The sequence below is a fragment of the Lissotriton helveticus genome, chromosome 6, assembly GCF_964261635.1.
Source record: "Lissotriton helveticus chromosome 6, aLisHel1.1, whole genome shotgun sequence".
Taxonomy (NCBI): domain Eukaryota; kingdom Metazoa; phylum Chordata; class Amphibia; order Caudata; family Salamandridae; genus Lissotriton; species Lissotriton helveticus.
Genome location: NC_136067.1, coordinates 1,915,770,761 through 1,915,797,020, shown reverse-complemented (window position 1 = coordinate 1,915,797,020; position 26,260 = coordinate 1,915,770,761). Strand labels below are relative to the sequence as shown.

The window sequence follows — 26,260 nt, the reverse complement described above, 5'->3', positions numbered from 1 at the left end:
GAAGAAGTAACTGTGGAGGACCCTCCTTCTCCTATCCCACTGCTAAGTCCTGGAACAGCCTACTCCTTCACCTCTGGACTGCATCCTGTCTTCTGAAATTCAGGAAAGGACTCAAGATCTGGCTGTTCAACTGAACCCACCCAAAGCTGCAAGGCCCTTAGCACCAAGGCTCCTTCACCGGTGATTGATTGACATTTTCATTGAACTATGTCACTTTATCATTTGTTTTTTTAGTGAAGTTCTTAGTTTTTGTTAATGCAAAGTAAGATTTTATTGCCATTTCTAAATATACAGTTGCTTTAACCTGTGTGTTTATTAAGTGAATTTCTTAGTTTTTTAAATGTAAAGCAAATTTTTTTTACCATGTATAAGGTCAACCCTTCATGGGCAGTCAACCCCCTCCCTTTGTGCAAGGTCTTTCCCCAAAAAAGTGAATCTATCTCAATTCCTTCCTGGAAAGTTTCGGAATGATCTGTATAATGGTAGGTGAGAAAAAAGGAGGGTCCCAAATGCGTTATCCCAATGCAACTTTCTACAGGAAAATTAAACAGAGATACCATAAAAACAGCTGAACAATATTACACCATACTTGGCAGACTGCTAGATTTTGGTTCAGCAAGTAGGCTTTTGTTATTTAATGCAAACCTGTTCAATAGTATTTGAGAAATTCAGGCTCAAAAACATTGTTTATCTTATCGGTTGGGTAAGCGGGAGCATCACCAGAGTCCCGCGATCAAGCAACTTCAAATAATAGAGTGATCTAATTCAACCAAGGGGATTTGGGGCTTTTTTTCTGCCGGCTGCCTTGCTCCAGCATGAGTAGATCACTCCTGTGAATTACTGTGGGACAGTGTGCTCTGATTGTCTGACTGCAACATGAAGAGAAATATTAACGAGACGAAAATCTAACTTTGCCTTTTGGTATTCACAAAGGGCATTTACGAGTAGTAAAGTTAGACTTTTGTCTCAGTTAAACTTAAGTTTTGGTCTTAAGTTTAACTGAGACCAAAACTTAAATATAACTGAGACAAAGGTCTAACTTTACTACTCGTAAATGCCCTTTGTGAATACTGAACGTCATAAAGTTAGACTTTCGTCTTAGCTTACCTTTGTGAATCAGGCCCATGATTCTTAAAATGCACTATAGAAGAAAAGTAAAGCCTACAGGGGTGACAGGGGTCACTAAAACTGCCTTATGAATTTGGTTTCAAGGGATATGTTTGGGACCTCAACACTACTCATATAGCATTAAGAAAGGAAGTTAATCATGTGTTAATTTTGCTGCAGAGCAGACAACATTAAAATATTCTAATCAACAGTGTTCCAATCATGATGTCCCTTACTTGTCGATGGACATCACGATTGGAACGCGGCAGGTGGCGCCTAAATTAGGAAGGCTTATCATAGCCCTCAAAGCTTTACTAAAATCTTCAAGACCTCCACTTGAATCCTATATACTCCACTAACCTATGCCAAATGTATGAAGTATGAGTGACACAAAATTGCGAAAACTCCCAAACCAGACTCCTTCCAAAGAATAATACCTGACGACATCTTATGCAAACGAAAACCTTTTGAAAAAACTTTCTATTCTTTAGCGTTTGACATCCACCAATTGTCCCTTAATATTTGACACACAAGGTACTGGTGCTCCTTGTGACCCTGGGAGCAAAATCTACTACTTGGACTGCCGTTTTTCGAATTTTAAAGCCTTGAAGAAGTTACTAAGAATACGTAAAGGCTATATGAACAGGACCTCCGGGAAATCTCAAACAAAAAACAACATTTGTAACTGTTGATTATTTTTACTGTATTACAAAATATGAGATCACCACAATTAGCAAAGAAATAATATCAGTATATTAAAAAATATTTTGTCTTTGCTCAAAAAGTTTTACTGGATTATTTGTCTGTGAATTGCTATACAGATATCTATACAGACGGGTTACACTATTCAACTGTAGTGTTTTATAAACTTGAAGAGTGCCGAGGTAAATTTGTGCTACTTGAACTAGCATAGGAGTCCTTTGGTACTCCAAAAGGGTCGCATCCGTGGTAGCGGGATGTTTGATATTACCTTGAGTGGCATCAACACTGATAGATGATTAGAAAACAATCTCAGAAAAACATTGGTTTACAACTGTGGTGCTACGCTTTATTCCACTGCTACCTTTGTCTGTGATTTACTATATCAAAATATTCTATGCTTTGACGTGTGTCTACTTTTAAAAAACTTTTCCATATGTAAAATTTCCAGCAAACAAGTATTTGTGGGGCGGTTTTACAGAAAATGTCTTTGCAAAAATGTTCTCCCGCAAAAGTCTACAGTTGGCATGCTTTTTTTTATACGCATCCACAGAATTTCAGAGAGAAGGAGAGTATTAAGATTGACAACTTCACCCATACCTAGTTTAAAATAGAATTTACATGAATAATAAAAATATCAGACATGTTGCCCAAGAATATGGAGGGCACCCCTATTTCGATCAATTTATAACAGGCTCCTATAGATGCACAAAATATGGTCTTAGTCAAGTATATATAAAACTTGGATTTTACTGCTGTCGGTGATTGAAAAAGCTTGGGGGGAAGGTTAATCTACAAATGTCAACATCAACAATACCAAGATAGAAGAATACAGGGCCCGATTCACAAAACCAATCTGAGACAAAATCCTCAACTTTACGACTTTCGGTATTCACAAAAGGCATTTAGGAGTAGTAAAGTTAGAATTTTTTCTTAAGTTTGTCTTAAATTTTGGTTTTAAAACAAAATCCTAATTTAAATTAAACTCAAGTTAGGATTTTGTCTTAAAACCAAAACTTAAGACACACTTAAGACAAACTACTAACGTAACTACTCCTAAATGCCTTTAGTGAATACCGAAAGTCGTAAAGTTAGGATTTTATCTCAGATTACTTTTGAGAATCGTGCCCATCGAGATCAGAATAGCGAGGGACAAAATATTGACAGGAAAGTGAATATATAGGGAAGTGTATGTTTACTATTGCTAACTCCACTTTTATGTACCTTGAAGGTATGTACCAGTAGGTATGACAAATCTAGACTTACTTACCTATCAATGGTTTTTTCTCTGAATTTTGTCCTCAATATTTTTTCCTATATTGTGGCTTTGATGTTCAGGTGAAATAACGCTACAGGAAGATTTATTGCTTTTCTGAACAAGAGGTTACAGTTGTGTGGCACTAAATATTGAACTGGTTTGAAGTTTACAAGAAAAGCAATTAAGTATTTTTGTCTTTAGAAAATTTGCGACTGCACAATCTGAGTTAGAGCTATTGATTTTGAAGAACGTTTCAAACATTCAGCTGATATTTGAAATGGTTGTGCATGAGGTCGTTCTAAGGGTGTTTGCTTAATGCGGATTTGTCTTCAAGACTCTTCATACGGTCACATCCCAAGGTTTAAATGTTCCGGGTTCAGCAGGAGGGCACTGAAGGAAAGAAAATACAAGAAATGCTTGTAACGTCATTCAAGATTAAGGTGACAAAGTCTAGAAAGAAACAGATGTGTTTTGATTAAGTAAGACAGGTTAAGAGGGTGAATCAATATGACATTTCTAATGCACGGATTTATGCATGGAAAAATCTGGAACTTGGCATGCAAAAGCCCATGCAATGAGAAATGATTGACAATGCCAGTATCTGCTCTTCTAAACTTTCATCTGAATGTCCCTTGTTTCAGAGGTGCGGTAAATGTGGAAAATACACCGCTACTCCCTAGTGGAGTGGAGCCTTTTGAGTCAATGCTGAGGGTTATGTGGCATGCAATTATTTGGTTCTTTTGGAAATAAGATAACAAGGGGTCGGTTTCTCTAGTCTTGTGCAGCAAAATTGGCAATGTGTGCATAGGACCTTCAATTCCGTGAAGTGTTTTTCCTGCGCCCTAAATAAGAATTACATTGGCATCACAAAATCATTCTATCAAACGGTACATCTCCTATGTATCGTTTTCTGCACAGAGTACAGTTGGTAAATCAGAAATGAAAATGAAATAAACAGGTAGATGCTATAAAAATGCAGATCTGTGCAATTTAGTTCTTGCTTAAGCATGAAAATCTTCCTGCAAAAGGTAGTGCACTCTGATTTTGGTTGTTCATTTCCTCATTCTCCCTGCACAGGGTCAGACAGGTCAAGGTGTCGAGGAAAGTTAGTAGTCAACATCAAAACATGCAGGTTCACTTGAAGGGCTATGACCATGGCCCTTTCTTCAAAGAAATGTAAAGTACTTGAAAGGCAGGAACATCAGTAAGATGCAGGAGGAGGAACTGGAGCTGCTGAACACAAATGCAACAATATTTATTATTTTACTGCAAACCAGGCAACTCAAGAGTCCCTTAGTATAAAACTGCAAGTCACGTTCTGCTATATGTCTACAAAGTGGAGGGAGGGGGCATTTAGGCAGGTTAAAACATTGAATGAACAAATTCATCTTTGGATGGCCAACTGGCACGAGATTTCCAGACCTGCTCAAAAGTCTCATAGTGGCCACTATGAGACAAAACTGGACCCATTCAGAAAGATTCACAGAAAAAAATGAAGATGTAGACAAAGTAATCCTAAATAGGACACTCTATTCTAAGGCTGCTGATGGTTAGCTGGTTAAGTGACTAATCAAGTATATTTAGGTAAAAGAACATGGCATGATGTATCCTCTCTATGCTAGGTATGGTCATGCTTACAGGATCCAAAGCTTTCTTCCTTTTTGTTGCTTCGAACTCTTTTATATTGCACAGATTTTGTTTTGTGGTACCACAGGTTTCTCAGGACAGGAGCTGTTGAGAGGTGAAGCAGATCCTTCATGGAGGTTGGCACTGACTTTTCCAAATGGAATTATTTGCAAGTGACAGTCTATGGCAAACACAAACATTTCGAGGGATGCATATACTGTATCTTGCATAAAGGAGTATAACCTCCAACAAAAGAAGCATACAACTGATACCTCCATAGTGTTTTATGGCTCCAATGGCTCTGGACAAACCAGTCATTGAAAGGGAACCTGGATAATACACCAGCCTCTCTATGAAAAACAAATTATGTTTCTCTAAGGTGCAAAGGACATACTTGGAATGGACATTGTCATACTTTCCAGAATAAATTGGTTGTCTGGAATAAATACAATAAAATATGTCAGGTTCTTGTAATACCTCACCTCCACCACTCAGTTGCACAGCAGTTATCCTATGGAAGAAGCAGGATTAAAAATGTAGTGCTGCAAATGAATATACCATGATGTCATTTTAAATATACTGGGGCTGGGACACAGTTCAGCCAGTTAGCGTAGTCTGAATTTACCAGTGCATATTTTTTTCCCTGCAGGATGCTACCATGAGAAATGTTGATTGCACCCTTTATAGGCGCTATTATCTCAGTTAATGGATTAATGCCGGGGATGGTGGTCTGGAGTGTGCAAACCAATACAAAAATAGGCCTCAACAATCTTGCTCAATGGAGCAACTTTACAATGTCTAATGATCTTATCAACACCTGATGTATTGGGGTCTGAACTCTATAGAAAGCCTATGGCCCGCAATGCACTCCTGAGCTACGAGAGCTGTCATCCTCGTTCCCTTAGAAATAACTTATTGTTTGGTCAGTTTTTAAGGGTCCAGAGAAATTGCTCCAGTAGAGAAGCATTTGAGGTACATTCCCTGAAACTCGAGGAACAACTACGGGAAAGAAAATACCCTAACAAAATCATACGCCAATCGAAGAGGCGTGCCTCAAACAATAATCGTGAGGCCCTTCTCGAAAAGACACTACCTAAAGAAATGTCCAAGAGAATCACCTTTGTGAATACCTTTAACACCAAATCAAACCATGTCCAAAAAATTGTCCAGAAACATTGGTCAATCTTGAACACAGGGGGAGACAGTTTACCTATGCCCCTCTTTGCCTTCAAGAGAGGACAACATTTAAGGGATAAACTTGTACATACAAGACCCAGGAGCAGACAAACCAGACCTGTTGGTACCTTGTGGGACCTCCCTCCGGTCGAAGGCCACCATCCTTGTGGTACTTGTTCGGTTTGTCCTCAAACATGTAAATCTTCGACTGTAGATATAGGTACCAATAGACTGTGGCAACAACGCAAGTTTACGAATTGTAACAGCCAGAACCTTATCTATCTAATCACGTGTCCGTGCCAACAACGTTATGTTGGCATGACGACAAGAAAGATTAAGGTTCGCATATCCGAACATAAGAGTACTATTCGGTGTCGTAAACAGGCTACGCGTCTGACATCACACTTTTTGGAAGTAGGACATGGTCCGAATTATTTCACCTGGACGGTCCTAGAGCAGCCCTTCATTCCTGATCATTGCCCTGATGTCGCAAAATTCTTGTTTAATAAAGAACAAAAGTGGGTATACAAGTTGAATAGCGACAAAGAAGGACTGAATGAACCAATCCCATGGATGTCTCTATATTGAAAGGGGTTTAGCAATACAAGGGTATAATCCTGATACATGTTACTCGATGTCTCACAACAATTCTTTATGGAAGTATTACAAAATTGAGATAATTTGTGGTAACCTAGTTGAGTATCCTAATTATTATACCATCAGCTAACAACATTGTTTACAATTATTGCTCTAATACCAGGCTTATTGGCCGGATTACTGGGCTTGCCTTTTAGTCTTCATTGAGGCCTATTGCAATAATTGGTATATATTTAATTATTGTTGCAGCAACCACGGTAGAAGGAGCTATATAACAAGTACCATCATGGCTTTATTCATTTTTACTTTTATGTCATCTCTGAGACGTAACATTGAATAAATGTCAACTTGACTGGAAATAATATGTACATCATAAATGGATCAGTGTATATATATGTTGGCATATTCCTTTTGAAGTGGCAAGGCTGTATGATCGGCTAGCTGGATGAATTCAAACTACATCATCCATGATTCCTATGGTCACGTGATCGACTGGTCACATGACCGCTTACCAACAGCTTTGTCATTTCCCTTTGAAAATATAATATCTATTTTTGGCTAATTCAAGTCTTTTTGTCACTCTTTATCTCCGTGATGACTAACAACCGGCATAGACGGATATGAAATGTGACGTTGAACTTGTGTGGTTCTGTGATCTTCCATACGGAGGTATTCAAACTACATTGCCCATGATCCTTTTTGGCACGGGATCGGCTTGTCACGTGAACGCTACACAGCAAAGGAACAAACAAATAAGGAACTGACTTCCGCAACTGTGCCTCCCCAAATAGCGCAGAGGGACGCTGGGAGACACCGACGGATAGGTTAGTAACAGAATATGGCACTACGCTTAGGTTAATTAGCTTTGGAGGCCGCGTATTATCGAACTTGGCACACATGATGCTTAACTGCTTGTTGTCTTTGTTTCTATTGTGGAATGCGAAGCCCCAATTGTAGATACGACTTAACACATGCAAGCAGTCTTTTTAGAGGCAAAGAGCTGGGGCACACTATGATTGTGGTGCACGTGTAAACTAAGGTGCCACGGTCCTAACTGCACACTGCGGGAACTACGTCATCAGGCTCTCAATAGCGCTGTGTTGATATGGAGGCCATCTGAAATAGCCCGATGGTTATTAACACTTTCAGCTATGTCTAGCTGATTTTTGTGCGTGCATCTCTATGTTCATAGCGTGCACGGACAACCACGGTGTCAGTATCACAACTGCATACTTCGGGCAACATACGATCAGACTCTTAATAGTGCTCTATTGATATGTAGGCTATCTGATAGAGTACAATGGGCATTATCATTTTCAGCTATGCATAGCTGATGAGTTGAGTATTACATCTACACCTGCATAACTTTTGACAAGCGACTGAGATAATGTCCTTCATTGTTTTTAATTAGAGCGTTGCTCCTCTTACCTGAGCTGCAGCCAGGTGGGGTGATGCGTTATCCCCATACCTATTTGGTAAGTGGCTTTCTGTTACGGAGTAATGAAAATTATACATACTCTCCCTTGACAAAATATACAGGATGTACTATATGCTTTGACATCATTGTATTGCTTTTGTCTTTATTTCTGTTTATTTTATCTCTTATGTTACGCCTTATTTCCTGTCCTTGATACAACGTTCTAACAGTGATGTGATGGATTAAGTAAACTAGAACAACCTGGAATCAACAGGTGATATAATTCTATTTTTTATTCTCACTATTTGTGCAGTAGCAAACATTCTGGTCCTGATGAAAGCAGTGGCATAATTGCCACGTATGCTGAAACATGTCGACCCCTATTGCAAATGGATATTATGTTAAATCTGTTGGTATGTCACACACTTTTTAAGACTTGGACGAACTGAGAGAAATTATTCAAATTTATCCTCCACTCAGTCCTATCCAATTTTAATTTTTCACGTTCACTTTGCACTGCTATCCAGTTACCACTTATACTATAATTTTCTGTACCATCCATTTGTTCACATACGTTTCAATGGTCATGTTGCAGCCACGATAATATCTGTAGGCTGCGGACATTTTCTCCTGGGTAAGGAGAACCCATATGATGTAAAAGGGCTCTGTACCGCCCTTTTACATCATATGGGTCCTGGCAACTGATGGGAATATTTGTCCCATACCCTTGAGATTTGTCTATTGATTTGTCACGCATACATACACACACTCATTGTTTTTTTTTCTACTTTTTCCACTTTCGTTAGTAATTAGTTGTATCTTGGATGGTTCTCACAGTTGAGTTCTTTTTTCTGACCCCTAGACATTGTTTGTTGTTAGCAACTTTACAATGCACAGGCTACACCAACTGTTGGGTGAATTCAGCATAGCAAAAATGATTGATTTAATTAGCATGTCTGAAAAGAATATCCGTCTCCGTCATTTCCACTGCTCGGGCGCAGTCTGGTGTATAGTTTAACTAGTAGGATAGGGAAATACAGTGCCTAATTTGAGGCAGTGGTATCCACTTCTCAGCACTGGCACTTATTAATCAACAACAGCGCCTTTCATGAGCACCACTTAAGGATACATTCATTTTGTAGGCACGGGGAGATTAAGTGATTTGCCCAGAATCACAGAATGATGAGCAGACACCAAGACTTGAACCTGGTTCCCCAGCTCTGAAGTCAATATGCCACACCCTTTCCCCACTTTCATGGTTAGTAGTTCAATCTGTTTTTGGCAGCACTAACAGGAGAAATGGGCTGGTGCCAGCTGCCACCTGACAAGAGACCTAGCTTTTATGTTTTTTACAAAGTAACCACTGGGGAAATGGAAGCTTACGCAGAGGGTTTGTTCCTGTTGTGAGAGGATTTTATATATGGAGCTAGTTTGGTAAAAGCAGTCTGTGAGGAAGGCGAAGTTGTACGAATTCATCCAACTGTGTCAGCAAAAAATGTGTGCAGTCCCAGGATATGAATAGGTGCTGTTCTACCTAATGAACTATGATGTTTTCCACATCACAATGCCAAGACCTACTGAATTTTGCTCTGGTTTTTGTGTTTAGACATTTTTTTACTGTTTTTATTATTATTTTTCCAGAAACACAAGCAAGCCAGACCAATAGCATTGTTTTGACAAATAGAAAAACATATACTGTCAATCTACAATGAAAGAAGGAGAGCAGAAAAAATTAAAGAAATACAAATACAGTGGAGGAAAATACAAAGAATGTCTTAGCAACATGGACAGTATAGCAATGATCTCGCCCATCGTCATGGTACCACTACTTTTAACAATTCCGGAGACTTATTCAACATAGGGGTAACGGCAGTTAACACTTATTTCATGGTTCTGTAGTCAGGAATTTGCGACCCATAGGCGGAAATATCCGCTTCATTCATTGTTCATGGAGTGTGCCTGCAAATAGCTTTTGAGAGGTTGCCAAATATCACACAGGCACGACGCGGCGGGCAAGAGAAAGGCATATGTATCTCTCATAGTATCACAGTAAGCGAGATCGTGGCACCACGTCCACACTGTGTTTAGACATGTTTTTAGTATTTTAAAAGGAAAGAGTGCTGTATTGTGCAAGGTAAAGGAAATACAAAAACAAAATAAATAAATAATCATCGAGAAAAAATATAAAGTAAAAAAAGAGGAGCATTACCATTTTGGTAAAGTTGTCAACACAAGCGCCTCGTATTCTCTCTGGAGTGGCAGGGCTGTCCAGTCTGAAGGGTCCAGTCAGGCCGACGTCACTCCTTGCTGAGGCGATGGCATCTTTAATAGCAAAGAAGACTGAAGCAGAAAGGAAAAGTGGAGGCTCTCCAACTGCCTGCAACAAAAGAAACAGAGACAGTACCTCAGAACTGAGCGCAACTCAATCCTAGATGAGTGGCCTCAAGGGGGATATTGAATCTTGTTAAAAAGTTGTTCAGTGCATTAGTTTGAAGCTCTGTTCCTCTGGCAATTGCACAAGAAGAGAGGGTAAGCAGACTGCAGTTCTCATCTTGTCCAAACATTATGACAGGATGTCAGAGCCCATCACTTATAGCCATAGTGGGTCGCCTTGTGAGATATAGCATACAGGGTCATCAGACGGGGGAACCGAGCAGAGAGGGCATTATTCCCAATGCTCAACATTTTGTTAGGAACCACATTCCCTCAGGAACATTTAATTATAGATTTGTTACACAAGCCTACACTCTTTTTTAATGAGGAGGTAGCTAACTTGGTTAACACCACTACATTGTGCTATATTCTGGGCCTACCTTACGTTCTTTTTCAGAACCTCTGCCTATGACGGGACACCTGAATTTGTTGACACAAGTCCTACAAAAACATCTGACATGCTGATGGCATCTGCCATCTGTGGTCGCCTGCAGATTCTGATGCACACGGGTGGTGCAGTCAAGGCACCAATTTGAGCAATGATGGACAGTGAAGGACGAACACATAGGCTGAGGCTTTAAAGGAGACTGATAATGCTTGGCTACCTATCTCCCCTTTAAGAAAGACTGTCACTGTCCAAAACACCTCCCCATGCATGCTGAAAAGCCATGACTTCTTTCCGCTGGCACCATTGTTGTGGTGGATTGGGATCATTCTTCCCACTCACACTGTTGTTTCAAATGTTTTTATTGTATAGTTAACATAAGATGATGGACGGAGTGCTGATACTTTTCAGACACTCACCCTCAGTCACAGATCTGGGTTGAATCCATCATCATTCTTTAGCTCACTTCGCCACCCCAGTTCAGACATAGCCATATGCAAATCAGTCTTGACCCTGTGCTTCATGGGACAGCTTAGCTCGAACTGCCAAGCCATGTCTTCCCTGGACTGGAAATACGCATCATGGGACCGGTTTTGGGGTAACACCCCTCATCAGCCAGGTTAGCTTGGGCATATCCAAATCTGTTTTGATGCTGTGCCTCATGTGAGCTAATGAACAATGATGGATTCAACCCAGATCAGTGACTGGTGGTGAGTGTCTGGAAAGTTTTGGCTCTCCGTCCATCATCTCCTTGTGTTTGCTTTGTTCGCCCTAAGTTGGCAGGGTATGACCAGACGTGGGTCTTTAGCTCACTTTGGCATTGGATTCAAGCTAGCCTGGCTGACGATGGGGGTTACCCCACACCGGTCCAAAGGTATTGTTTCCAGTTCAAGGAAGACCTGGATTAGCAGTTCGAGCTGGACTGTTCCCATGAGGCTGATTTGCATATAGCCGGGTCTTAACTGAGGTGGCGAAGTGAGCTTCAACCCAGATCTGTGACTGGGGGTGAGTGTCTGAAAAGTTTTGCCGCTCCGTCCATCATCTCCTTGTGCTTGCTTTATTGTATAATTACACATTACACATACATACTGTTATATTCCATACAAAGCAAGTACTCATATAAGCATTAAATTTGTTTAACAAAAAACTTTGGTCTCTTTCTAAGTCTTAACATTGTTTAGCTTGTCCCAAATACAAGACAGCAGAATCAATACTTAGGAGAGAGGATGTAGCCTTGCGGCTAGAGCGGTCGACCTCGAAGCTGAGGAACCGGGTTCATGTCTTGGCAACCACGCTCAACATCCTGTGATTCTGAGCAAATCACTTAATCTCCCCGTGCCTAACAAAAATGAATGTGTCCATCTGTAACAAAACTGGTGCTCACGTAAAGCGCTCTGATACCCGATGTCTTGGGTCTAGTTCGAGCTACGTAAAACTTCCACAGTGAATATATAGCACTTGCAGGCTTGTTACTACAGGGACATGTCAACATAACATTTCTACATGTTCCACTTATAAATGTTAGGCACCCTACTTTGTGGTCTCCAAGGCCTACTAATGGGTGGCTTATATCTAATTAAAAGTAAGGTATTTTTCCCCTGTCAAGAGAGTTATTTTCACTGGTTGGACAGCAGGTTTAAACTGCAGAGGTCACGCTAACATTGACCGGCCTGAAGCCATGTCTTCTTTGTCACACTAGTGCATGGCTCAGTAAGGGCTGCAGGCAACAGCTGACATTTAACTTTCCATGCCATGTGTGTAGTTTCTACGCATATAGGGCCTGATTACGATTGCGGTTTTCCCGCATCCTCCGGGCCGGCGGTGGCTTCCACCGGCCCGGAGGATGCGGGAAAACCGCAATCGTAAAACCGCTGCGGACTGAAAAAGACCCCCCGCCAGATTAGGATGGCTGGGGGATCGTTTTTCAGTCCGCAGCTTTTCCGCCGCGGACGCCTTCTGTCCGCGGCGGAAAAGCTTCAACATGGCTGGCGGTGTCTATCAGACACCGCCAGCCTTATTAGGATTTCAGCAGAAAGATGCCTTTACACGGCGGTATTTCCGCCGTGTAAAGGCATACGGATTTGTGTTTGGGGGCCCGTTGCGGGCCCCCAGGGGTGAAGGGGGGTGGGGGGTACACATGGGAGGTACCTATGGTACCCCCCTGCATTTGCCTGCACAAAGCGGCAGGCACCGCGAGGTGCCTGCCGCTTTGTGCATGCAAATGCACAACATACATTTTTATCATTGCGGCGGGTGCTGCTTCAAGCAGCACCCGCCGCAATGATAAATATACAGGATGTGACCGCCAGGGTGGCGGTCACATCCTAATTAGCACGGAGGGACCGCCGCTGCCCCTGCGGACGGTCCCTCCTTCTCTATGGTGGCGGACAGACTCAGGTCCGTCCGCCATCATAATAGGCTCATAGTATGGCCTTACATCAGAGATAAATATGACAATCAGGGACCAGCCATTTGTGTAAATGTTTTAAGGGCAAGAGCACATATGGCGTAGAAACTACACACATGGCATGGAAAGTTAAATGTCAGCTGTTGCCTGCAGCCCTTACTGAGCCATGCACTAGTGTGACAAAGAATCACATCAGGCACTGAACTTAATTAGTGTACAGCCACAGTCACAGACGAAGGTGATCCCATGTCCAATGTGGACTGCTCTCTTTTTAACAGTTCAATGAAACTAGACCTTCTATATACCACTAACCCTTGAAAAAAGATACAGCATGATCCTGTCAATAGGAATACTATTGATATATTGCTTTGTCTTGGAGATAATGCTGTTTTGTGAAGTAATAAAGAAATAGAGGTTGCACATGTCTGGCAAGTTAATTTAGGGTGGAGAAAATCACATTCAGTGTATGGCCTGATCTCTGTAACAGCCCAACTGAACTTTTAATGGTACAAGTCTACAAGAAATCTGATCATCACTCCATAGGCTAGCCTTTATCAGTGCACAGGCTTCAACTCAGCCTAAAGATCCTAGTGCATTACCTTGGAGGAATAGATTGCTTTGCTGTTCGGACAGTCACGGAGCAGGGACACGTTAAACTCTGTAGCAATGTCTCCAACTGACGGAATCTTGTACATCCCGGGCCCTCGGGTGTACAGATAGCCATCAGGGGAGTACCGCAGTTCTTCCAAAGTAAACAGGCCCAAGCCTTGAACAAATGCCCCTTCAATCTGCAGGAATGCAAACAAAAACATGTGTCTTTATCAGATACTTTCTATGTTGGTTTTGCACAATAGACAATATTACAAGGAAAAAAAAAACCTGAATACTCCTCCTTGAGGAAGTACTGTACACATCATTCAAACGTGAATTCCTTACTTGCACGCATGATGTCCTACTCACAAAGGTACATTTAAACACGTATAAATCTACTACTGTACCTAGGTGTAAAGGTACGTTTTTGCCATTCGCCATTTTGGACTATAGAGTTATAAGTAAGTGTAGTGGTGCCTTCTACAACAGGATTTAAGAGTGTAAAATTAAGAGTGTACAATTATTAATAGTAACTTTTAGCACACAGTCAGAGCTCTCCACCACCATTTCAATGATTTCTCTATGGGAAAGTATAGAGAAACAATATTAAATCTTAATCACATTTTATTTTTAAATTAAGACTATTACAACATTTTTAAATAATAAATAAAATATAGTTTCAGGGCCAGGCGAATTGCCTAAAAGTTGTGCAGGTTGATGTGGAGAGTTTGCGGCACTGAAGGTCAAGGTCTTCGAGACCTCCACATGTACACCCCACTCCACGGTGGCTGCATTTGTCAATAATGCGGTCAATATTGGAGGACGATAACAGGACATCCCTTGTGACAGATGTTCCTCCATGGACCACCAACACAAATCCACTGCAGTGTCCCAAGATATCCTGATAGTATCCAATAGATCTACCCCGTGCTTGAACTACTGCAGAAGAAGGCACAGCCAAAGAGCCATATGCCCTGCGTCTACATGGCCAGTAGGATACAGGAAGCCAGCAGGCCTAGCAGGCAAACAACCAACAGGGCCAAAACGTGAGCTCTCTCCCAAAACATCAACATTGTTTCCTGGTAGGCCTGAATCTTCTGAGGAGGAAGGTTCTCTGGGATGTTGTGTCCAGTAGTGCTGCTATATCCAGGAGTCACTGAGAGGGTTCTAGGAGACACTTGAGTAGGTTTACAGAAAACCTTAAGTCACACAACAGGGATGCTGCTGTCCGTAGATGGTCCACCACAAGCTGCAGTGAACCAGCCTTGGACAACCATTTGTCGAGGTACGGGAACACGGATATCCCTTACCTTCACAAATGTGCCACAACCATGGCCATTATTTTGGTGAAGATTCTAGGTGCCAATATTGGCCCAAACAGGTAGAGTACAAACTAGAATTATGTGGAGCCTACCATGAACTGCATGAACTGTACCTTCTGTGTGACTGTAGGATTAAAGTGAGGCAATACGTGCTCGCCGTTTCCCTCACGGCATGTGTTGGTGCAGGCAAGCCATTCCCCTCACGGCTGGAAGGGTAGTCCAACTCTTATTATCAGTGAGTGTGGGCCGTCTTGGAGAGGAGTGAAGTTTGTGCTTGCCACCGCCCAGGTTGAAGTTGGAAATACACATCCTGTAAGTAAAAGGACATTATCCAGTCTTTTGCTTCAAGTACCAGCACCTGAGCCAGGGACAACATCCTGAACTTTTTCTTGGGCAGGTAAAAGTTCAAGAGCCTGTGGTCTAGGATTGTCTGAAGGCCATGGCCCTTCTCGGAACCAGGAAGTTGAGAGAGTATCATGCTTGCTCCAATTCCTGCTGTGGGACTAACTCCAACACTCTTCTCTGAAGCTCCTGCCTAAGGCAATTCTAAAAGTGAAGGGTGTAAATTGGGTGGGTCTGGATCTGTTGGAATAGGAGTGCATAGCCCTTTTTTCTGTTGGAATACTAGTGCCTAATCCCTCTTTACTATCTGTAACAACCACTGATTTGTTGTAATGGTCTGCTAGGCCGTCAACCAGTCGAACATTCTCCTTAAAGGTGTGCTTGATCAGCTTCTAGAGTGATGCCAGGGAAGATGGGTTGCTGGGTTTGTCTGCCCTTCCATTTGTCTCTGCCCCTTTTCTGTAGCAGCAGAGGATTAGATTGCTCGACCAGTTGAGTTGCTGCTGCTGCCAAAAAGAGCATCCTCTAGAAAAGCTCCAAAGTTTCCCATATTGCCTGAAGTCCTTGACAGGGAGATGGAAGGCCCAAAGATTGAGCAGTCACTCTCCCCGCCTTGAATCTCTCCAAGGCTGAATCTGCTTTTTCTCTGAACAGGTGTGTAACATTGAATGGCATGCTTATAAGCGTTTCCTATACATCACAGCTCGTAGCCATGCATGCATTCCCAGGACCACTGATGAATCCTTGAGCCTGATAACAGAGTTCATTGTATTCAGGCTTATGCTGAACATCTGACTTGATGTGCCTTGCCCATTTTTTACAACCTTGACAATATTACCCTTGACATGGTCTATAAGATTTGGCACTACCATGGCCACCATACCCCACAAGGCGTGTATATATCTTGCAAGTAGCATTTATTGAACTAAGACCTAAACCCACTAAGAACACATTTTTGCATATTGCTTCCAATGTATTGGATTCACAATCTAGTGGGGCCTTCAAGAAGGCACTCAGAATTTCTTTAGTGAACCAAGAGGCCTGCACCACCAAATTTTCTGGTGATAGATGGACCGAGAAAAATTCTGGATCCCAAGGGGCTGGTTAATAACTTATTGTAATCAGGCAGTTTACAGCTGGGCAAATTTATTCCAAACTGTATTAATAAAATCATGTAGTGCCTTTTTAAATTGGAACAGGGGTTCAGAGGCGGGCCTGAAGGACCTCCATCAGATTGTTCGACAAGTTTTTGACTGATGGTTAGGGCAGATATAATACTTCTGCTGCCTTTCTCAAGATACTCTAAAGTATACAAAATAATTAGGGTTGGAAAGCTTGAATTAGTCTCAGTCACTGGAAATCACTCTGTACTGCATCCCAATCCATCCTTATTTGCCCACCATGCCAACTCAGTTTGGATCCAGCCATATGCATATCAGTCTTCGCTAAGTGGGATGGGTATGCATGGAAGTGGGTCTTGTGCACACTCTTTCCTTGGAACCAAGCTATACCTAGCTAATAAGCCCTAAATAGGGCCAGGCAACCTTGCTTTGCAATTCACTGTGTCAGTGTATTCACCAGCCAACAGCTCTTCAAAGTTAAATAGTGTAAAGATGAAAGTCCACACGAGATGAGGTAAATGAAAGTTTTATTACATCAGTTTCCAAGCTCCTCTAACATGCCCTGCTGAGCTTGACAATCTCCCTCAGAGCGAACGTTCTAAATTGCCTTCAGGCTGGACAGAACCAACGGAGGAGGGAATAGAGGAGGGGGGGCAGGGGACGGGAGGGCAAACCATAGGAGAAAGAGGGAGGAGGGTGAGGGAGGTCAAATGAGAGGTTACAACACATCTCCCTTTCCGCAGGCAAGGAAGGAAGAACAGAATACATTGTCAGGATAGGTACAGGCTGAAAATTTCTGATTAGGTAAGGCATTATATGAAAAGTAAAAAGACAATTCAATACAATACATAGTCCTTCTGCCAAGTTGGAGACTTGACAACTCTCTTAGCCTCAGGAACACTAGTATTGGCAGGCCCCTCATTTGAAGCATTGTTTGGCTTAGAAGTGGTGGTATGTGGAGGACACTTCACTAACCTGTCCATACTCCACTTCTTGCCATCAGCCATGGTGACAACGTTCTTCCCAACCTCACTTATTCTTTGAGGACTGTAAAACTTGTTGTACCTATTGGCACTCGAGACAGGTTTTTTCACAAAGACCCATTGCCCAATTTCCCAATTCTTGGGCTTGGTTCTCCATCTAAGATCATAGTCTTGTTTCTATTTCTCTTGGTGACACAGGATCTTTTTTTGAGTGGTAGTTTTGTCCCACACAAAAGTGTTGTCCTCAAAAAGCCAATTGGGTGTGAGTTTGGACCCTGGTTTGCGCCCTCTCAACAAACAAAACGGCGAGTACCCTGTTACACTGTTGGGTGTTATTGCATAGGACCATAACATGTCTTTGATAGACTGCACAATGGGTCTGTGGGAAGCTACAGCAAGTTGAAGAGCATCTTTTATCATACGATTGCAGCGTTCCACTAGTCCATTGGCACGTGGACAGTAAAGGGGTGTGGATACATGTTTTATGGCCAAACTAACAAGGAATTCCTTCATCTCCTCTGAAGTAAACTGTACCCCATTGTCCGTTATGAGAGTATGGGGAATGCCTTCATTGGCAAAGGTGTCAGAGAGGAATACTTTAATGGCTTTGGTGTCAACCCCATTAACAAACTTGATGGTGACCCACTTAGAAAAATAATCCACTAACACCAGGATGAATTTTTCTTGTAAACCCAGAACTTGCAGAGGTCCAATGATGTCTAAACCCAACTTTTCCCATGCCTTCATGGGAACATGAACAGGTTCTAATGGTGTCCTTCTAGTACATTTGACTTTGTCACTGGCTCCACAGGCATGGCACCCTTTAACTAATTCTTCAATGGAAGAGTCCATTCCAGGGAACCAGTATTCAGCACGTAGTTTGCTTTTGGTTAAATTCCTTCCTAAATGACCTTCATGTGCAAGATCACTAATCTGTTTCTTTAGGGATTCAGGGGGTATGACCTTATCATTCTTGTATATGTAAGACCCTACAATGGATAGTTCATTTCTTACATTCCAGTAGGGTTGCAACTCACTTGGGAGCTCACCACATTTGTCAGGCCACCCATTCTGAATATTGTCTCTCACAGTTTTAAGCACTTTATCTTCTTTGTACGAAGAATTCCACTCATCTTCCAGTACAGCTGGGACAGAAACCATGAGAACTTCAAAATCTTCTTTATTGTTCTCGCAAGGTGTGTCAATGGGTAGGCGAGAAAGACAATCTGCCACTAGATTTTTATTGCCTGGTACGTACTCCATGGTATAGTTGTAATTTTGTAAGGACATTAGCCATTTCCCAATTCTGGGAGTGGATTTTTCAATGTCTTTGGAGGTAAACAAGGACACTAGGGGTTTATGGTCAGTTTTAAGTTTGAATGGTATACCCCATAGGAAATACTTGAAGTTATTAGTAGCCCAGAAACAAGACAATGCTTCCCTCTCTATGGTTGAATAATTTATCTCTGCTTCCTTCAAAGTTCTGGGGGAAGATAATGGAAAAGGGGGGGAAACTGACGCCGTCCCCCACACAGCTACACCCTCGTCCCTGCCGTCCTCGTCGCCAAATTTGTAAAGATGAAGGTCCACACGAGATGAGGTAAATGAAAGTTTTATTACATCAGTTTCCAAGCTCCTCTAACATGCCCTGCTGAGCTTGACAATCTCCCTCAGAGCGAACGTTCTAAATTGCCTTCAGGCTGGACAGACCCAACGGAGGAGGGAATAGACGGGGGGGGGCAGGGGAGGGCAAACCTTAGGAGAAAGAGGGAGGAGGGTGAGGGAGGTCAAATGAGAGGTTACAACAAATAGATAGTTCAAGTCCTGGCTGTTTGACTAACAAGCTCTCCCTTATTCACTTTATAATATTTAGCTTCTGATAGTGCCAGGAAGCCGGTGGTTGGTATACAGATGTTCTAGAAAATATGCAATATAAAATATACAATTTCTGTTTCAAAAAGAGAACCTAAAAAGAAGTAATGTTGGACCAGATGACAGAAGCCAATAAGGCTAAAAAAGGGACTCATTTTTAAAACAAATTGGGAGATAGCGGCTAGTCCCTGTCAGAAGATAAATGTAAAACTCTCACCAGAAGATACAAGCCAAGCATAGAAAGGGGGACACGTCATAAAAATTCGGGAACTAGGAATGGAAGTCGTGCAAAGCTTCTGTAGAGAAAATATGGGAGGCAGAGAATTGAAGGTTTTTTGTCAATCACTCACCACGAGAAAGATTCAGTCAGACACCCATACAGAGTTCTGGCCACCTTGCTAGCTGTGGACAGGAAATTATATTCTGTACTTCAGAAGTGAAAAAAGATAATTAAATGTAAACAATGTCTGTGCTACGTCTTCTAAACGGTTCGAATGACGAAACACACTTCAAAGAAAAACTCAGTCAACTGGATTTGGTGGGTAAAGCAATAGTAACTCTTCCACCTTTTTGTAGATGAGCTGGTAGAAAAATACAGAATGTGCACTTGGATTGCGTGAAGCTTCCAGGTGGTGCTCTTTTTCACCATCACCATATTTGGTGCTTATTTGGAAGGCTGTGCTTTCTTGGTTCTCATACTTTTGTCTTATCCAAGCAGCTATGTAACAATTTACTGCTAATGCAGTTTCTGAGTAAGGAAATATAAATAATGGTTCTTACTGTCCCAAAACTGTATAAAGCACTGGGTCAAATTTCTTGAGGTCTTTCGGCTTTCTCCAATTTACAAATGTTCATGGAGGAATGTATCTAAAATACTAGCAACAGTTTACAGTGGCAAACTTGTGTACTATATACAATGGCGTAATGCAAAATGATGAGCACCCAGTGGAATGCGACATGGGCACCCCAGATTCCCATATCGCAGAGATATTCATTTGAATTGAGCTGAATGGAGCCCCTTGAAGGAATGGGGGACCCCGCGCCAAAACTGAAACATAGTCTACACAATGACATGGAGTCACCTGGTAACCTTATTCTTATACTCACAGAGTCCACAAATGCTTCAACACCTTAATGCTATGTTACTATGCAGTAGGTATAGGGGGATGGGTTCAGAAATCATTAAGCAGCACGTCCAAATCAACTTTATACCAGTGGCATGTAACATGTCTAGAGGGACCGAAAGGTTATTAAATACACACTGTTGACCTTCACGAGTTTTGTCAAAGACACAAAGAGCTTACCAGATCCCTAGATCAGGCATGAGCACTTCATCTAGTCCAGGATTTGTCTTTGCATGCTCGAACTGATAGTCCTGTTCATCGCATTATAAATTTAGGACCATGATTACAGGAATGCAAAAGGAAACCTGGGCTAGATGAGTTACTCACATATTGACCTTGGGAATTTGAGAGCCCTGCACAGGCAGAGACTTGCACCCGACTAGGTCTCATGTTTGCTTACCTGCCCTATATCGATAGCTGGATTCAGGCTGGTACCAACATCCATGACTATGTCTGTGCGCAGGTTCTGAAAGAAAAAGATTGAGGCATTATTAGTCCAGAAAAACTATATGATACACAAATACGAATGCTCAATCATAATGTCTGGCCAGGAGAGGAGACAGCTTGCCTCTGAGGATCCAATGTAATCTGCTGAATACCAGTCGCAGATTGGTGGGCACATACAAACTGTGCGCCCCATCCAATATTTGATCCCTTCGTACATGTTGAATCATTATAGAACAACAATACTTATGCTTTCTTGTACTGTGCATGCCGTACAATCACACTTTACATTTTCTAACACATAGGTATATCCCAAGTCAGATAGCTGAGCAGGCAAATGCACAAACTGCAGGGACCTATCTGGAAAGTTGTACTACAAGTCTACTCTTTTACATACTTTTACTTGTCTCTGTGAATTGGCCCAAAATGTGTTACTCCCTATTAGTAGAAGTGCAAAAATGGCACAATACTGTCTAGTACTAGAAATGCATATAATTATTCCCCGAGTATTCCCATTTTAGATGTTTGGGGCTAATTATTAAAAACATACAAGAGTACATACTCCACAATGCCTTGTTGCATCCCCCATCAATAAGAAAATCTCACACGGCCTCAAACTTACTCTAGCACCTTTCACGTTATACAATGCAGATGCCACCATCTCCATCTACAACAGCGGCACTGTACTCATTCAATCTTCAGATCACAAACTTCACTGATCTCTTCTTCTATTTCAATGACAAACTGGACACAACCATCCACCACAAACCCCCTCGCAACTCCCGTCTGACTCCTCCCCATCTGATATCCTCCTCTCTCCTGCTCCCCTTTACCTCTCCCCCACCCTTCCTTCATGGCGAGCCCCCACCCTTTTTCAGGTTCCACTGTAGTCCAACTACCCCACCCTCTCAATGTAAATGTTAGCACTTCTGTGCGCCATCACCACTCCGACATCTCCACTGCCCACTCTTCTTTAGTGCCCTAAATTCACACTCCACTCTACAAGATCAATACTCCCATCTCGTCCTCTCTATAATCTATCACTAAGGCTCTGATCATGTACCCTTCCAAAGTTGGCTCCCCCTACTGCTATAATTTGGCCACCTCTCTACACTACAGTGCCCCTCCCCCCACCAGGAACCTCCTAGGAGACGCTTCAGTGACTCTACTCTTGACACTATCAATTCTGAATTGCAACTGGTTAGGGCTGACATCCTCAAACTAGTCCACATCACCACCAACCATCTTCACATATTTCTCACCTCCTGGCTAACAACACTCCAACTCCCAATCATCAATCCATCTCTTCCGCTGCTTACCTTGGGCCATTCATCCTTACTAAAAATCCACACCAAACAATACCCACTCCTCCCCACCCTATAGACTGGTTTGTGAGCTATCAAATATCGACATACTCTCCCTCTTAGACTCCTATAGCCATTTTTCGACTGACCACTATATACCGTCTACACAAATCAAGACTATTATCACTCAACCACTCAGGACATCATAACCTACTACTAAATATATTAATAAAATAAACCTCACACAAGTCCCTATCTGACACCCCCCCACCATTACTCTCAAAGCACTCTAAAATGTGTATTACTCAATTGCAGGTCAGCTGTGAAACAAGCCAAGGACATAGTTGATCTCATACTTACCTGGACATCCTTATACTCACACTTGGTTGCACAAATACTCATCCCCAATCCTGGATTTACTAGTCCCTCCCATTCAAAACATCATCAGGCTTGACCATTTACGACATCCTGTCAGTGGCCTAGCCTGTATAAACAGATCCACTCTGTCTCTGAAACAATCACTCACTCTTTCCCTGCCCTCGTGCGAATACCTTAGGATAAACATCACCACCAACGACAACTCAAGATCCTCTCTTCACATGTTCTACCATGCGCCCAGAGATAATCACACGTTCATCGAACAGATCCTGGAGATTATCTCCTCTAACACAGATTAACACAATACTCAGATCTTTCTTGTTGACTTTTCTTTTTTTTTTTTTGAGTTTCAAAAAACTTTATTGTCCAATAAAGCAATAAACACAGCTGGTAGCCTACAACCATCAACCGGCCGGCTGCTCCACATGCTCATCACATATTTAGCAAGAGACATTCATATATATTCTAAGGATTGACACAGCATGCCGCCTACAACCCCACGGGGGCCGGCCGCGTTTAGTCTTTATCTCCTACTAGCTGGAAATAACAAAGGTTTCAGATATGGGCAGGTCATGACCAGACTCAGCCTGCTGGCGAGCCGTTGGTTTGCCCACCAGCCGATGACTGCAATGACATATGGACTGATCCATCAGGGTAGTAGTAGGTGTCTTAAGATCAACCCTTCTTGTATTTTTCCCCCAAAGAACTATATACAAAAAACAAACCGCACAGCCAGTGCACATGAGGTAGTCCAGTCAATGATATGTAGCATATACACTCACCCTGTCCAGGCCTCAAAGGTGAAGCATTCCACGATTGCCCTGTAACGTCGTAAGTTCTGCTGGTGTAGTGCCACCCAGTATACCTACAGAAACACCAAGAACGTCATAGAAGCCCTGCTAGTGCTCAGTGTGAAAAATCCCAACCTTTCTAAGCTGGTATGCAGCCCAATTTATTCAGTTCCACAATCAGAATCTGCCCTAGCAAGCATGTACGTAGTATATGGTCCCCAGATGTCATTACGCCTAGATTTAGATGGCAACGCCTCGTAATAACAGGTGAGTTGGTCCCGACAGAACGCCAAGTCCAACAGCCAGTCTTTCAGAGCAGGTGCCCTCCTACCTCCCCAACATACTGCAACCCTACGTTTAGCCATTTGAAGTGACAGTGACACAAGCCTACGCACCCCCTTCGGTAGGGTAGAGACCAAGCCTAACAGACACATTCGGGGAGTACATTCAATCGTGACTTCAGTCATAGCAGTCAGTGTCACCACCACATTCATCCAAAAATCGCAAACTTTGGGACATTCCCAAGCCAAGTGCACAAAGTCAGCAGCCTCTGCCCCACAACGAGTACATTTATCAGAATCTCGCAGCCCATATTTACGTAGTTGTGCCGGCGTGTAATACAATTGATGTAAATATTTATAGTGTATAAGTTTAAAGTTCCCGTTCGCTGTGAAGTTTCCCGTCATGGAGCAGCATTCCTCTCATTCTTCATCTGTTAAGGGCTGCTGAAGCTTATCGTCCCATTTGTGCTTCGATCGATCGTCTATCGTACCCTCGTCCTATTGCGCTGCTCTATATAACCGGGACACCAGTTTCGTCCTGTCTTTTGACATGTATAGGAGCTGCAATGCTTCCAGTGCCGGCGGCTCCGAGGGAAAAGACGGGAATAGGCTTCGTAGTGCGGCTCTAAGTCGAACATATATGAACGTAGCCATACTTGCATTACCGCCCTTTGCCAAGAAAGCCTGCAAGGTAATAAAGGTACCGCTTGGGAAGATGTCCCCCATGACCTGCAGTCCAGCGGCCCGTAGGAGGCGGAGTGCTCCAGCCTCACCCAGCACTGAGATATTCTCATGATGTGAGAGAGGCATCGCCGGTGCATATAGGGGAAGTTTACATGCACGCTTCCCCAGCGCATTCCAGGCCGCAGAAGTGCTCCGAACCGTATCCACCTCATTCTTCTCAAACACAGAGTGAGAGCTTACTATCATGGCTTGTAAGGGCAATGGTTTAACCGCCCCTGCCTCTACCGCCACATGCGGCGTGTAAGGTGGGGCCGACAACCAATAAGTGGCGAAATATGCCTGGGTGCACAAGTAGTAGAGGTGCATATCTGGGACCGAAAAGCCTCCAAACTCATATGGTTTTGTCAGAGTGTCCCAGCCCAGGCGGGGTTTCTTGCCTCCCCATACCAATGTGAGCAACAGAGATCTAATTGTAACAAAAAAGTGGCTCTTGAGCGTCAGCGGGACGTTTACAAATAAATACAAGAATTTGGGGAGTACCACCATCTTTATCAGTGCTACCCGATCAGCAAAAAACAATGGCAATTGCTTTCATCTACCCACTTGATCCTCAAGCTTAGAGACAGCCGTTCCATAATTAGCTCTGAGCATTTCTTCCGGGTCCCGGTGCAGCCAGACTCCCAGATAACGGACAGGGTCCGTGGCCCATTCCAGGGGAAAGTTCAGAGCGAACCGGACAGTACTTTCAGTAAGAGGCATTATAATTGACTTCGCCCAGTTAATGGACAGTCCCGCAAACCACTCAAAGCGAATGTATTCCCGTATAAGCCCTTCGAGGTGGATCTCCGGTTCCTTCACATATAGAACCATGTCGTCTGCGTACATGGACACAGCCAACTGCCTGTGCTCAAAGCGCAGAGCCGAGTGTAAATGTCGTTGGCGCAGCATACAGGCCAACGGCTCAATGATTAGAGCAAATAATAAAGGCGAGAGCGGGCAGCCCTGCCTGGTCCCGCGCTGTATGGGGAAAACGTCCAATACATGCCTGTTAATCCGAACCCGGGCTACTGGGTCTGCATACAGCAACTTCACCCAGTTGACAAAGAACAGGGGAACTCCCATGCGGTGTAATACTGTAAATAAAAAGTTCCATGCGATAGAATCAAACGCTTTTGCAGCGTCTAAAAAAACAGCCGCAGCCGGTAAATCTGGCTTGATCAAATGAAGGACAGCGAACATAGCCCTTAAATTGTGTGCGGTAGAGCGTGACTGAACAAACCCTGACTGGTCCGGTAAGACCATGACTGGGATGAGCAGGCTTAGCCGCGTTGCCAACACCTTAGCTAAGATTTTCACGCCTGTATTCATTAAGGAGAGCGGCCGGTAAGATTCGCACTGATCATGTGGCTTACCGGGTTTAGGCAGCGCGACAATGAGGGCCTCTCTGAGCGTTGCCGGCAAACGTCCCTGCTCAAAGGATTCCTCGTACATTTCAGCCAAGTGAGGGAGAAGCACATCTACAGATTCCTTATAAAATTCAGCGGGGAAACCATCCGTGCCCATCGCTTTCCCATTCGGCAATGCAGCTATGGCATCCCTCAGCTCGACGGCTGTTATATGATGCATTAAAAAGTCCTGTTGAGCTTTAGAGAGCCAGACCATGCTACCTCCTCTAGATATTGTCCCACCTCGTCCTCGCTCGCTGTTTCCCTATGTTCGTATATGCCTTTGTAATACTGCACAAATTGATGCAAAATCCCCGCTGCATCCGTCACGGAGCGGTCCTCAACAGTAATCCCCTGCACATTACAGTATTTCGTCCACGGCTCAGTGATGCGCTCTGCCAGCGCGCGACCGGGTCGCCCGCCCTACCCGTAGTGTCGTGCTCGACGCCGTTTGGATACATGGCAAGCTTCCT

At 43.0% G+C, this 26,260-nt stretch overlaps 1 protein-coding gene across 1 annotated transcript in view; it reads right to left on the bottom strand.

The window, feature by feature from the left end:
• Positions 1-2,874: 2,874 nt before the first annotated feature.
• LOC144762934 (xanthine dehydrogenase/oxidase-like) overlaps positions 2,875-26,260 on the bottom strand; it is a 575,825-nt gene continuing 552,439 nt past the window's right edge. Inside the window, exons 33-36 of the mRNA XM_078648235.1 lie at positions 20,861-20,926; positions 13,705-13,893; positions 10,090-10,257; positions 2,875-3,454 (exon numbers count right to left, since the gene is read on the bottom strand). Coding sequence (XP_078504361.1) covers positions 3,404-3,454; positions 10,090-10,257; positions 13,705-13,893; positions 20,861-20,926 — 474 coding nt within the window. The 3' untranslated portion in view covers positions 2,875-3,403. The remainder of the gene's footprint in view (positions 3,455-10,089; positions 10,258-13,704; positions 13,894-20,860; positions 20,927-26,260) is intronic.